This window comes from Urocitellus parryii, chromosome 7 (assembly GCF_045843805.1).
Source record: "Urocitellus parryii isolate mUroPar1 chromosome 7, mUroPar1.hap1, whole genome shotgun sequence".
Lineage (NCBI taxonomy): Eukaryota > Metazoa > Chordata > Mammalia > Rodentia > Sciuridae > Urocitellus > Urocitellus parryii.
Genome location: NC_135537.1, coordinates 171583071 through 171599060, shown reverse-complemented (window position 1 = coordinate 171599060; position 15990 = coordinate 171583071). Strand labels below are relative to the sequence as shown.

Sequence of the window (15990 nt, the reverse complement as noted above, 5' to 3'; positions counted from 1 at the left end):
TAGTAAGTTTTGGGGGGTTTTCCCCCATTAAATTAAAAAGGGATCTTTAATCCTCAGTAATCATTTTGGACACATCATAATTGTTTATCGAAGCTCACTATTATCCATTAGTCTATGCTTGGTTTTAATTACATTTGCACAGCTATTTGGGGTTGTTTTGTATTTTTTTTTAAATGTCCAGGTAAACACATGAGTGCTAATTTCTAGTTTCACTTAAATAATCATTTAATAAAAATGTCTTTATGCCCTAATTAGATCATCTTTATAAATATCCCATGAGTATGTGAAAAGACTAAAATTCATATTACATTCTTTTTTTCACTTTTAAAAACTGCCATGCCATTTTAAATAAAACAACCATAACATTTCTTCAAGCTCAAAACATTTTTTGAGTTATTTCAAAAAGGTAATTCAAGGTGAATAATTATTTTTAAAAGAAAAAAGTCTATATCTAGAAATAAAATAAGAAAGGTGTTATAATAAACACTTGCTTACAGATTTTTGTGTGGACAAAGACTCTCATCTCATTTGAGTAAATACTTAGGTGTGAAACTGCTCTGTCATATGGTAAATGTTTCACTGTATTTAAAAAATAAAAAACTGGGAACTGTGTTTTAAAATAATGTTCTGTGTTGCCATCAAGAAGAAGATAAGTGCCCCTGTTGCTCCTCTTCCTCACCAGCATTTGGCATTTTTAAAGTTTTTGTTTTAACCATTCTAATACATATGTAGTCATGTCTCACTGTAGCAATCCAACTTAGCTTTTCATTAGGCTATTTTCTTACTGTTGAGTTTTGAAAATTCTTTATATATTCTGAATAAAATCTTTGTCAGATATGTGATATCCAAATTTTTCCCCTAATCTCTGATTTGGGTATTGAAATAAAACTGGTCTCATAATCTAGGCAGCAATACCTCCTATTCTGTCTTCTAGAAGAGACTGGACAGTTGTTATTATTTCTCCCTCAACTGATGGATTAAATTTATCAGTGAAACCATGAGGGCCCAGAGTTTTCTTTGTTGGAAGACTTTTAACTATAGGCTCAGTTTAGTTCATAGATAAATGAGTATTCTGGTTATTTATGTCTTCCTGAGTGAGTTTTGGTAGTTTGTGTTGCTCAGGGACTTTATCCCTTTCATCTCCATTGTCAAATTTATGTCCATAGGGCTGCTTATAGTAATTCCTTATTTTACTTTGAACATCTGTAGGATCTGTAGTGGTATCCCTTCTTTCATTCTTGACATTAGCAAATTGATTCTTCTTTGTATTCTTGGTCTATCTGGCTAAAAGTTTACTAATTTTGTTTATCATTTAAAAATCCAACTTTTGAGTTTACTGCTTTTCTGGGTCCAAATTTGTTTATTGCTATTTTAATTTTTAGTGTTTCCTTCATCTGATAGCTTTGGGTTTAACTTACTCTTTTTTCTCCAATTTCTTTAGAAAGGGTTGAATGATTTAAAATTGCCTTCTTTTGGGCTTGGGCTGTAGGTCAGTGGCAGAGCGCTTTCCTAGCACATGTGAGGCACTGGGTTCGGTCCTTAGCACCATATAAATATAAACAAACAAAGGCATACTGCCCATCTACAACTACAAAAATTTTTAAAAAAAAAACAAAACTTCCTTCTTTTCTTTTTTAGGCCTTCCTTTTTTTTCACTTTTGTGCTCTCAAGATTATTCTACTTGTGTTTCAAAATTCTTCCTACAATGCACCTATGTATACATATCTTTGTGTTTATCTTAACTTGAAGTGCATTGAGTTTTTCTGATGTACAGATTGATGTTTTTCATCAAATTTGAAAATTTTCAGCCATCATGTTTTAAATATACCTTCTTCTTTGTTCACTCTCCTTTCATTCTTGTACCTCCATTATACATGTTAGAACAAACACTTAATGCTGTCCTACATTTCTCTAAGGCAATATTTTTCTTTATCCTTTTTTCTTTCGGTTCTAATTTAGTTTGCATAATCTTTATCAATCTATCTTTAAAGTCACTGATTCTTTCTTCTTCCAGTTCAAATCTACTGTTTGGCTCCTATAATGTGAAGTTTTCACACTAGTTATTATACTGTTTCCACATTACACTGAATTCCCACATGGTTCTTTTTTGTAATTTCTCCTTATTGATATTTTATTTGATGCTCATCATAACTTCCTTTTCTTCTTTAAACATGGTTTCCTTCAGTTTTTGAACATATTTGTAATCGCTGCTTTGAAATATTTTGTCTGATAAATCTGAACACTCTCATAGGCAGTTTCTACTGCCTTTTTCCTGAAAATGGGTCTCACTTCCTGTTTCTTTGCATCTCTTGTTTTGTTTGTTTATTCCTTGAAACTGGACACATTTAATACTACTTAACACAGCAACTGTGGATACTGAATCCCTTCTCCAAGAGTAATTTTTATTATTGCTTACTTATTGACTTACTTAGAGCTGGCGAGACTATTTCAGTGCAATTATTTCCCTTACAGTGTGAAGACACTGATATTAGTCCTCAGTGGATATGTTGGGCATTCACATTGTTATCCTGGAATGATGGTAGTTTTTAGCAGGACACTATTTGATTGTCTCTGATCCTTCTGTTAAACCATATGTCTAATAGGGTTTCCCATAAAAATCTCCACTAAAGATGTTTTCTAAAGCATCCTTAGGCTTGAACTTCCCACACTTAAGTTTCCCATACAGTCAGTCCATAGGGAGAGCTTCTGATCTCACTGTTCTTCTGGACTGCCTATCCCCATGCAAGAATCTCAGCCATTACTCTGGGCACGGTGCAGTGGCAAGAGTCTCTGGTCTTATTGGCTTTTCACCCTCAGTGTGGAATCTACCCTACGGGAAGGACAACCCTGGCTGTAATATTCTTGACCTGTTGTTTATGAGTATGTTGTACCCTATAAGTGGGGGTTGAGTGGAGGAAGGGACCACCCACCACCACCACTACCACTCAGCAGCACACACCAAGAACTCACCAGCCTCTTCAATTCAAGACTTCAAAAGGATATGAAATGCTGGCGGCATGCTCCTCCTAAGGAGACACAGTATTGGGAGGTAAGGGGAGAGAAAGAGAACTCCATCTTCTTTGCCATACTCACCACTGGAACTTCCATAAAATTGAGCTGGAGAGACAGTAGAGAGTAAAAGCAAGTCACAGCTCAAGTACCACAGACTTCTGCTGCTCTTACCAAGCTGTAGCTGATTTTCTTGAACAAATGTATCTTCACTTGCTCTATATCCTTAGGATAATTTCCAGAGACATTCAATTTTTTTATAGTTTTTACCAATTATTCTTGTTTTCCTAGAGAGCAGGTCTGTGAAGCTCCTCATGCTGCCAATCAAGAAAAAGAACTTCTCTCTCTTCTGCTTTAAATATTTCATGATATAAATTTCCCTCTAAGATCTACTTCAGTCCAATTCCACAAATTCTGATATGCTATCGTATCATTTTAATTCAGTTAAAAATATTTTCTAATTTCCCTTAGGCTTCTTTACTTCCAGATTATATTATTTAGAAGTATGTATCTAATTTCTAAATGATTGTGTATTTTCCAAGCAATTTGTTACTGATCTCTTAATTACAATATCAGAGAAATTATAATCATTGTAATTAAATTGTGAGGTTCTGAAAAATCCTGGTGTTTTGTTTCTTTCAGTGTGGGAAATCAATAGATCTGTCTATAAGCTCACCTCTCCTGTGAAAAGTGGTTTTGATGTCATTCCCATGCTCCAAGCTTGTACTATGCCACCTGAGTCTGCCCCTAATAGGTCATCACTCAGGAGTTGATAATGTACAAAAGTGATGACTTAAACCATAATTCAGCTCTCTAAAACACTGCTACGAGTTTTGGTGGGTATGTTCCAAACATGCACACTTTGGAGTAAGGCTGGGTGGAACCTGTGTTGCTTCACACACAATAAGGCTTTACTTCTTCCACTCTTCCCTCTCAGATTTTCTCTGTCCAACTGGTGAGAATGATTAGAGTTCCCTTCAGAGTTTGTCTCTTACAATATCACAGAGTTCTACTCTCAAAGAAAAGTAGCAAGTGAAAAGAAGAAAATATAAATACATACATATTATCCCCCTATAACATTCCTTGCATAAGAGGTAACCTTTTCAGTACTTCTACCAAGACAGATGGGCCCAAACTGCTGCTGCTGTACCACAACAGTACAGTTCTCCACCAGTGCTAGCATAGGGGAAGGGCCAAAACAGGGGCGGAGTGGAGGGAGTAAGGGAACATTCTCATACAGCCCAGTCTTCTTCCTAGTCCTCCAACCAAAAAGATGTGAGTTTTTACTGTCCAAGCCCACTACACAAACCCCCAATTTTGCCCACCCTGGAGTCAAAGCTGGGAGTTAGATAAGAAAAACAAACAAACAAACAAAAAAAAAAACACAAACAGAAAAAAAGAAGACAACTCTCAACTACTGTAGCAGTCATTCTTCATGTTTTCCTCTCCTACCAGCCTCTTATTATTTACTTTCCAGAGTCCCCAGGTAGTTGCTTTGTTTTATTCTGTACAGAGTTTTTAGCTGTAGGAGAGCTAGGATGCAAAAGACTTACTCCATCATGGCCAGAAATGGGAGTTTATATTTATTTTTAAAAGAAATAAATGCCAATTTCTCAAATAAAACTCTGAATATCATTACATTACCCAAATACAAGCTTTGGGAAAATACTATAAATATTTTATGGCTTTGTGTGTTTTATGAGTAACAAATACTAAATATAAAAAAATTAGAAAACATAAAATGTTAAGAAAATAAGCACTCATATTTTACCATGTAGAAATTACCTTTTAATATTTTGAGGAGATAATTCCAAACATTTTTATACTTTAAAGAGAGTGAGAATTTGCCTTATCAAATGTTAATTTTTTACATAAACCACCTCTATAACTCTTTTTCATTTAGATAACTTTGTCCTAGTCACAAAATCTGACATGTTTACTCATTTATGGAAAACCACAGGCAAATGAGAAATTTAAAAGATCAACATGTTCAGCTCTGTCTTTCCAAGATTACTGAATAGTATGAAAATAGGATTCTAACATAAATGGAAAAACCTCAAATTGCCAAGATAAAACCATACAAAACAGGTTAAATTGTACCGCTGCTTTAACAATAATTATTGCAACTAATCTCACCTCAAAATAGTCCATTAATGAATAAAAACATATTGACCTTCTCAGTCCCTTCATTGAAATGACAATAGGATAGAAGAAGAGGAAGAAGGAAAAGGAGAAGAGGGAGGAGAAGGAAAAGGAGGGGAAAGGAAGAGGAAGGGGAAGGAAGAGAAAGGAATGGATGAAAAAATAGGAGAAAAAAGGAAAAGATACAACAAAAATCTGTATACAGATCTCAAAATAAATACCAATTTAATTATTGTGTAACAGCAACAATAATTTTTTAAAATAACAATTTCTATGTATAATCATTTTTTTAAACCATCAATAAGTAATTACCATAACTACAATTAAACCTTCATGCAATGGAAGCTTTCAAATGTGTCAGCAAACTAAATTTTCCCATTCATATCTACATCTATAAAATAGGAAAAAGATTCAAATACCTACTCAATTTGTGTCATGATTGTAATTTTCTCTGACTTTTAAGGTTATATACCCCACTTTCAAAATAAAATTCACAAAGATGCTCTAGAAACCAGGAAAAAATTATGTATCAATTTTTTCCTACAACCTTAAAATTGTACCTTAAAATTAAAAAGTAAAGAAAGTCTCAAATAATTCCCAGTTATAATCAATACTCTCCAATAATCCCTACAGATCTTAACATATTAAATTATTTATAAAATAAATAATAAAATCTAAAACTTGAAAAATCGATGACAATTTTTAAAGTTTTTTTTTCCAAATGAGTACACATAGCTTGTTTCATAGTGCTATGAGAGTCACTGGTTAAGGACAGAATACTCCAAACCCTCCATCCATACAGTTACTCAAATTAACTTAAAAATAGTAAAACTGCATAGCACTATAATTTATCCTATGACTTAGAGTCTCATACATGAAATGCATTTAAAATATATCATGAAAACTAGAAACATCACAAACAGTAAGTTTTAAAAAGGTTAAAGATTAAGAAAAACACACAGGATGAAAATTTCATACTGAATTTTTAAAACAAATCTCTAATTGAATTATGTATTCATAAAAAATAACATATTCCTAGGAAAAAGAAATATATTTGGGTGCTGGGGTTGTGGCTCAGCAGTATAGCGCCTGCCAAATATGTGCGGGGTGCTAGGTTCAATCCTCAGCACCACATAAAAATAAAATTTTAAAAAGTAAAAAAAAATATATATATATATATATTAGAAAAAATGTATTTTTTGACAAATAGTAGAAAATTCAAATGCTCAAATATCAAATGCATTAAAACAAAGGAGTTGACAGGAATGCCAGCAATATAAAACAATGTACCTTTTGTTAAGAATACAAAAATTAATTCTAGCTATTAACTGATCTTTCAAAGGAAGAAAGAAAACAAAGCTTCTCAGGCATTCTCACACAAAACTAAAATCAAAACAAAATTTGGTGTCAACATACCTTATATACCTTATATACAAACAGAGATATGAAAAATTATGATATATATGTGTATTAAGAATTTTAATGCAAAAAAAAGAGTACATGTGTAATGGCATAATTCGGCGTGAAAACTGTGCTGTATATGGGTAATAATGAGTGTAATGCATTCCACTATTGTCATGTAATTAAAAAATAAATCAAAAAGGGAAGATGATCAGAAAAACAATAAAAAATTTTAAGTTTTCTAAATAAATTAAATACTTGCATTATTTAACTCTAATGAAGAGACATCATTTAGCCTGATTAATGCTTATACATTATAATCAATAAGGATGTTAAAACCAAGCAGACCTAGTTTTTAAAGTATTATATCAAAATATTTTAGATATTTTAATTTTATTATAAGAAGCAAAGATTTAATCCTCTGAACAGTTAAATAATTGTGCAAAGTACACTATGTACTAGGAAATGTACATCAAAAGTTTCAAATGGCTAAGGGCAAAGGCAAGTTTAAAAGGATAGCTCCACAATTTCATTTTTCTCTTTGATGTTGCTCTCTGGCAAGAGGACTTTGTCCTTCTGTGGGATTTCCTGTGCTCTTCTCCCACATTGGGAATATGACTTCCCTCCAACAGCAACTTTCCCCTACACTTTCAAACATGAAAATGTTTTTCTTTTGACTTATTATCCTCCCTCTCATCAATTCTGTTTCTCTCTTCTCTCACTAGCATACTCCCAGAATTAACAGGAGATCCATATTACTTTCATCTCCTACCCATTTCCCAAGCTTCTACTTGTGTTAATTCTATGACCCAAACATCCTCATTCTCCACTCTCTACCACTTATTCTACTATCTAAAGGCTTGAGCTCTTCTTCAATCTTGCCACCACCCATATCAGAAGGACTCTAAAATATGCCGTTAGCCCTCCCATCTCATGAAGCTCTAGGCCTTGAGCTCTGCAATTAATGTTACCACCTCTTTAAACTCCATTAATCTAAAATAAAACTTTAAACCTCTAAAATGGGTTATCCTATCTGATAGTCAATTAACAGCGAACATTTCCATTTTTCAGAAACAAACATTTAGGTCCCTTCAGTTCAGGCCTCCAATCAGTCACTGAGGATCAAAGGGTTTTCTTTTCTATCCTTTCAATCTTCCCAGCAATCACACTAACACAAAGTCCACTTTGTGTTAAGCATCAAAAAGGTAATTGATCTCCTGTGTCAAATTCTACTCACATCCAATAGCACCTTCACAAAGCCACGAAGACAATTTTTCTAAAGCACTGCTTTCACTAAAGACAATGATTAGTAGAAAGGTTTTTAGGTTTTCTAAATTAATAATCCCTAATTTAGGTGAATAAACGGAAATGGACAACTGGTATATTGCTGGTTGTAAGTATTAGAAACCTTCTGGAAGGTGATGAACCAAAGATGTGATATAACCTAAGAAAACAACCAAATATGAATAAAAAGATTCTGGTAAAGAATTTTGTTGCAGTATTATTTATATTAACACCAAAGTGTAAGAAACAGAAATAGCAGAATACTTACAATATCTATCCAAATAAAAGTGAATGTTATCATTAATAGTCATTCATAGAATTCTTATAAATTTATATAAAAAGTTAAACTGCACATAATATAGTATTTATAAAATGACCTAATTTATTTAAATTTTAATTTTATAAAATGATACAGGACAAAAAAGGAATGATGTATACACCTGAAATTTAAAAGCTAAAATTCTCAAGATAGCACTCACAGATCCAATTTAATCCAGTTGCCAACACTGTCCACTAATTCCATACATAAATCCCAGAGACTGTGTCAGGACAGTTCACTTACACAACCAAAGCTTTCTTCCTGTCTACTTCTGCCTTGAATCCCTCCTTTTCCTTCTGCCCACCTATCTAAATACTTCCATGCCCCTAATTCTCTATACATGAAAACTGCTATCTCCCTGAGTTTTTTTTTTAACCCAAATGACTTTGCTTATTAATGTTCACTCTGACTTCCCTCCTGTTAACATCAGCATAGTCTCATGCTGCATAATTACATCCTGATCAACAACAAAGGACATATGTGATAGTGGTCCCATGAGTATTATGGAGCTGGAATGTTTCCATCACCTAAGTGATGTCATATTCTGTCATTATTTCAGAGTACACATCTTATTTAAAAAAAAAAGTTTACTGTAAAACAGTGTGCCTTGTTAAGCCAGCAACGGCCTCATGCATCTCATGTCTTACTGCATCTCTTGATTGGATTAAGAGACCCACACTGAATAATAAGCGCACGCTGTCTAGGTTTGTGTAAGTATTGAACAATGTTCACACAATGGTGAAACCACCTACTGACACATTTCTTAGAACATATCCCTGTTGTTAAATGATATGTGATGACATCTATCATATAATTCACTTTGGTATCTTATGAGATAGTATCTTAAAATATTATTTAACTATTTTATGTGTATATCTCTCATATCACCAACAAGAAAGTTAGCTTGCCAAGGCAGGAAATATTTATATTGCTTTGGAACAGTATTTGTTTCCCATACTTAAAGTCCTTCTTAAAACCAATATAATAATAGATATCTAGCATCCAAAATTCAAGCAATAGAATTAAATTAGCTCAGCTGTAATTCACATACAATATGACTCTTCTACATCAACATATACATTAAAAAAATGCTACTTTTACCCCAAGATTCCAACTATTCAGGCGAGGTTCAAGGTCACTGTCATCCAAAGAAATAGGAGATTTTTTCAAATGAACTTCCTGAAATATAAAATAGAAAGGGAAGAAGAGAAGGAGAAAAGAAATAAAAGATGAGAGAATAGAAGAAAGAAACAAAGGAAACAAGAGGAAGAAAGGAAGAGCAAGAAGGTAGAAAAGAAAACAAGACAAAATATATGTCATTCAGAGTAATCAGAGTTTTATGTACTTATTTGGTAATGCTATAATACCCTCCAAGGAAAGGATTATGTTATAACTAAGCTAGAGTTCTCAATTCTAACTAATGACTGTTTATTATAGCTGCTTGGGGCTATGAGATGCCTTAACAATATATTCACACAGTAACTAGATTTAGGAAAAAAAAACATCAAAAGAATATTTTAAAAATTAATCCAGACTCTCCTCTTTAAGTTCTTTTACAAAAAGTTTTAATTGTGGTATACCACAGTAGCTTGAAAGGGGTTGGTGGGTTGGGGAGGAACACTTGAAAAGATGAATTATTTACTCTCATTAAAATTAGTTAACAGGGAAGTTTTGTGTTGATGTCCAAAAGCCTCTTTGTTCTTAAATTAACTCTAACTCATACATTGAATAAAAAGAGAAATAAGTTTGGGATTCACATCATGAAAACACAATTATGGTGATTCTTTACTTTTTAAAAAAATTCTGCTTTTTTTCTCCTACATTACTATATTACATATTTATCAATCAGATTAAAACTACAATTAACTAAATAAAACCTAAGATCTGTGCCCAGAAATTAATAATTCCAAAGCATTGAAAACTTAGAAAGGTAAATCTGTATAAAATAATAATGTCTATTTTATAGCCCCAAATTTTTAAAGTTAAATTACAGCATTTTCATGCTTTTGTAGAAAGCCTCATTACTAACAAATAAACCTTTTTACCTATCTTCATTTAAATTAATATAAAGTGATGAAGGAAAAAAATACACTAAAATGTTCTGCATACTTTACTAAGTCTCCAAATTTATGTTCAACAAAATGTTGACTTTCCATTATTTATATATTATATTAAAATTCATTATCACTTCTACTGGTGGTACCTTGATTTTTGTGTTTTCTTTGTGAACAGAACTTCTTAAATAAAAAACATACCTGCCTTGATTGAGTAAATATACTGTAAATTATTATTAAAAGTGTGCTGCCTCTTATATTAAATTTCATGTTCCAAACTACCATTGGAGAAAATGAAATGAGTTATGTTTAAAGAAATATGTGCTAAAATAGTCACATGTTATACATGATGTCTTCTGTAACTAAGTCATATACCCAAGATAGCCAAAGTAGGCAATAAAGACTTCAGTGAGCAAGTGCAATTTTTCACTTTACAAACCTTATTCAAACTAAATCTTTGTTAAACACAGAGATGCAAGAAAGACATCCATATTTGAAAATAAAAATAGTTCACCCCAATCAGAAAAGCAGTGTTTCCTATTTGACTATAAATTAATCCCTATTTCTTCTTAATTTCCAAGTGTATATTAGGTAAAAGGGGAAAAATAGATAAATAAAAAATAAAATGTTTCAGTTTTTCTTCGATATGCTGGAGAAATGATAGACTTAGCAGCATACCTTAGAGTCTCTGAGAAAACAGAAGGAATACCATGGTACACCACTATCTTTCACATCAAAATGTTCTCCTTTTCCTTCATACTTTATTCATTGTTTTTAAGTAACCACTGGAACTTTGACAATATAAAACTAAAACTATGTAGAGTTATTTTAAAACAATTAAGAACAAATAAATATAAAATACAATCTTACAGAGTTCTTTGGGATAACATTTTGTTCTTCTTCTTTGTAAGATGGACTTATAGATCGTGAACTCATTTGGTGCTTCCCAGTGTACTGCTCTCTATAAAGATATCAAAACAGCAAAAATCAAAATCTGGAGAAGTCAGAGGACACCGAGTGTTCAAATCTACAATCACCAAGTCTTTTCTTTTGAATGAAATGATTGATAGTTTATATTCACAATGATGGTTCAACAACAGAAAAAAAGATCTACAAATAATAACCATTTGTTTTTTTCACATTTTATTTCATTTAGAGTAAATCAAAAGTAAAATGTCACTCAAATGGCACGTACTTGCTTAAAAATAAATTCTATTTTAAGTGGGACTATAATAAATCACATGTATTTAAATCTTTTCTCCTCCTACACATATTCATATTTATATTTTGAGATCATATATTCTGAGAGATCATTGTTTACAGCTTAGCAAATTTTGTTGGATTTAAGACAAAACCTTAAAATATATAAAGTAACAAAACTTTCAAGGAGCTTAAAGTCTCTATTAATCTGAAACCATGTTAGAAACCACATATATAAAATCTTTTATTAAAATATATACCATGTTAATTCATGTAAAATGTGATAAGTAGGAAGACAGTTTAAATGGATTTTACCAAAAAGACTCTTCTCTAATATATCATACAAAGATACCATTCTCAAATATACTACTCTTGCCTAGAGTCTCTCTTTATGTTTTAATTCAAGTTACTTCAATGAAAGCCCCATGGTTATGAATACCTATTCTCTATTCAACCACTTCAAGAAGTATAAATCATAAATTATTATAGAGCAGGACACCCCCATCCATGCTTTCTTTTCCCTACAGTGGTAGTCACCCCCAATCAACTAAAATCTGAAAATGTTAAAGAGAACATTCCAGAAATGAACCATTCATAAATTTTAAATAACTTTTAATTTGGTATACTATTATAATTGTCCTATTTTCATATTATAGTTAATATCTTAATATGCCTAATTTATAATCAAACTATAAGAGATATGTAGATAGGGAAAAATAGAGTATATGCAGAATTCAGAACTATCTACAGTTTCAAGAGCCTTGGAACCTATTTTCTATGATTAAGGGGACCTCTGTATAGGGAATTAAGAGTCATTAACTTTCATCCACAACCCATATCAGAATTTCCTCACAAACACAAATTATTCCCAAAAGACAAACTATAAGTTCAAAAAGTTCATATTAAAACTCATACATTTTTTGGTAGCAACACTGATAAAAATAACAATCCCTAATCTGGTTACTACATATATAGAATATCTTTAAAAATCTGTTCTGTTGGGGCTGGAGTTGTAATTCAGTGGTACAGCATTTGCCTAGCATGTGTGAGGCACTGCATTCGATCCTTAACACATGAGAAAAATAAATAAGATAAAGGTATTGTGTCTATCTACAACTAAAAGAAAAATATTTTTTAAAAATCTGTTTTAAAAAGAGTGCTATTCATTTTTCATACCCTTAAACAGTATCCCAGATATACAAATAGTTAAAATCAAATAGACAAAGTAATATTTTGAGGATAATTTCACCAGTCAATGTACTTGAGTGGATACACGCTTTTACAACTCAGTGTGTCGGAAGAGGCAATCTGATAAGCAGTGGCCTATTCTTTAAAAATTGATTAAGCAATCATGAAAAGAGCTATACTTAAAAATTGAAAAATGTTTAAATATTAAAAGTAATTCTCATAGAAAATATTAATAAAAAAGAGGCCTGAAACATTTATCTATTTATTGCACAGGGTGCATACATAAAATAACACATTCTTTTGATTCACATGTAGCTATCCTTTATACCAATGAACCTCTTTCCCTTCACAATAAATTTTCAGAAGTTACTGGGTCCATGTCCTAACCTGTCATATACTTTTCAATCAACTATAAATTGACTTCTACTTATAGTAAAAGTACTATAAATAAGGTCATCAGTGGTCTCCTACACACTCGAGCAAATGAGTTGAAATCTCTCTTTACTATAGTTGATCTCACTAGAATATTAGAAATAGTGTTTTAAATGTGTCACATTCATTGGCTCCATAAAACCATTCTTCCCTGGTTCTTGTCCTGTATTTCAAAAATATCCTTCACAGTAACTTGCTCTGGTTTTTCCTTCTCTACCAACCCCATATGTGTTGCAACCCCAGGGTTCTGTGTCTAACCTCTTTGTTTTCATTTTACATGCTTTTCCTGAGTGATCCAATATACTATTAATATTTCAAATAATAAGAAGTTTTGCTTACCAAATCTACATCTCCCATCCAAATTGTTCTCTTAGACTACAAATCCATTACAAATACAAATTGAATAGCCCTGTCTCCAATTCAACATGTCCAAAACTAAACTCATTAAGTTGGCCCTTAAACATGTACCTACGAAAGCCAAATAAAGCAAAGGCATTGCAGAAGCCAGCTTCTTGGAAGGCAACTGATCCAACTAAAGGAGGAGGTCAGTATCATTGCTAAAATCTGGCTAGTATAAGAAACACAGGACATTAGGCACAGAAGTTTCATTTCTTGCCATGAGACTGTCTCCAGCTGGAAACACAATTAATCTGAACTCAAAATACAAAAACAGCCTCAAATTCATAGTGATGGGGCTAGTGGTCAGGGTGAACAATGCAACTGTGACTGGGAGAAAAATGACAATCCTAAAAAGCTTCTTTATGAATAACTAGTGCTCCTGCCACAAAGAATAGTAAGACAGTATACGTCTGGTACTGAGGACATGCTCATAAGTGAGCTCATGATATGGTTCTAGGGCCAACTAGAAAAGGGGGCTGTGGCTCAATAAATTCCAGGGTGTCAAAATTTACATAGAAAGATGGGGCTAGGATTGTGGCTCAGCGGTAGAAGCATTCGCCTAGCATGTAGAAGGCCCTGGGTTCAATCCTCAGCACCACAAATAAATAAATAAATAAAATAAAGACATTGTGTCCAGTTACAATCAAAAAATAAAATATTTTTAAAAATTTAAATTAACATAGAAAGAAAAAAATTCAATACCTTAGTAAAATTTTCTAACATACCGTTTACAACTCTTGAACAGTAAAACTACAGGAAATATAAACTCTCCAATTTGCTCTTTCTCATGCTGAACTAGTTCAACACTTTCAAGGTATCTCCATTGATTCCAAATAATAAACATAATGTTGGCCCTATCCAAACAGAGATATGCAATGAGATAAAATCTAAAGCCTAAAGAATAGCCAATTGTCCTTCTGAAAAAAAATTAATTAAGGGGATGATGTCAATAATGCAGCAGAACATGAAGCCCCAAACCCTCCTTTCTTCCATAGACATACAAATTCAACCACAATATGCAGACCATTCCCTTTGTGAGACATCCAGAACCAGTATGAGAGGCTCCTATACCAGAAACAATGAAACAAACTGCACTGAAGCAGGTAAGAAAATTGGTGACGTCTCTTGCCACAACCTTCTTCTAAACAAACAGCCCCATATGATCAGGAGGAAATCCCCTGCTCCCAACTTCTCCCTAGGAAGGAAAAAAGAGGAATGGACAATACATCCAATGTTCTGACTTTCCCAGGGGCTACTTGAGGGCCTGATTTCTGTATCTGACAGGAAGAGGCCCCAAGTTGGGAATTGCTGAGAAAAAAGGCTATGGCTTGAACTAGTGTGAAAAATCTGGTCATAGCCCCTCCCACCAGCTCATCGAAGAATTACCTTCTTCCTAAGGAAGGAAAGAGTTGGAGTATCCATGTAACATTCTGATTTTGGGAGGGGGTCACCTGAAGAACTGGACTCTGTAAGAACTAACAGGACCAGGGGCTATTGAGAACAAAGGAATAATTTGTACTATTATATACTCAGAGCCAGAATTCCTCTTCCTGCTTTGGCATGACATGACTGGGAAACTCAAAGCCCACAGTTTCTCTCTGGGGTAAAAAAAAGAAACTAAAGTATATGTCCAATATTCAGACATTTTAGAGTACTGCCCGATGGACTTGTTCCTATTTTATCTCTCTTGATGCTCTGACAGGATAAAGTATAGAGGTGGGTGAAATTTTTAAAAAGCAAACAAACGAAAAAGAGTCAGGCTACTGCTCCTGAAAACCTGCAGTTCAAGAGATAGATACCAGAGGGAGCAAGATATTACAAGTTCCTGAAAAGAGAAATTAGCAAATACCCCTAATTGAGAATTTGTACATGACAGTCCAGAGGAGACACATCCACAGACAAGGTTTGAGATGGCCTTGGAATAAGACTGATTCTTCAAGGTTTTACATGTACAAAGACATAGTTCACAAAGACAGGACAAGAGTATTATTTTCAGGTATACAGACACCAACAAGAAGTATTAAGGAAAATGAAATACGGAACAAAGGAACAAAATAAATCTCCAGAAACTAACCCTAAAGATATGGAGATGTATAAATTATTGACAAAGAAATCCAAATTAACTACCATCAAAATACTCAATAAACTTAGGACAATTATGTATGTACAAAAGAAGAATGTAAAAAAGTAGAAGGAAAATGTTTCTAACAGAAAATTAGGGAATTAAGAGTAAATAGCCAAACTAAAAAATTAACTAGAGGGGTTTAACAGTAGCCTGGATCAAGTACAAAAAAAGAGTCATCAAACTCAAAAACAGCACATTTGAAATGATCTAGTAAGAAGAAAAAAATAAAGGAGAATGAAAAGCAATGAAGTTGAAGGGACTGTGGGACAATATCAAGCAGTACAATATATGTATCACTGTTATGAAGAAAGAAAAGACAAACAGAGGCATTAAGATAATTTAAATAAATAAATACTTAAAGAAAGCTTACTTAAAGAAATAATCTGGAAAAGGAAATGGATCTCCAAAAAGTTCTAAACAAGTTAAATATATAGAGA

At 32.9% G+C, this 15990-nt stretch overlaps 1 protein-coding gene across 2 annotated transcripts in view; it reads right to left on the bottom strand.

Moving 5' to 3' along the window:
- The window catches only part of Cep112 (centrosomal protein 112), a 448365-nt gene that overhangs the window by 399849 nt on the left and 32526 nt on the right, over positions 1 to 15990 (bottom strand). For both annotated transcript variants that reach the window (XM_026406648.2, XM_077800819.1), the window contains 2 exons: positions 11080 to 11170; positions 9257 to 9334 (listed from right to left, as the gene is read on the bottom strand). In XM_026406648.2, coding sequence (XP_026262433.2) covers positions 9257 to 9334; positions 11080 to 11170 — 169 coding nt within the window. The remainder of the gene's footprint in view (positions 1 to 9256; positions 9335 to 11079; positions 11171 to 15990) is intronic.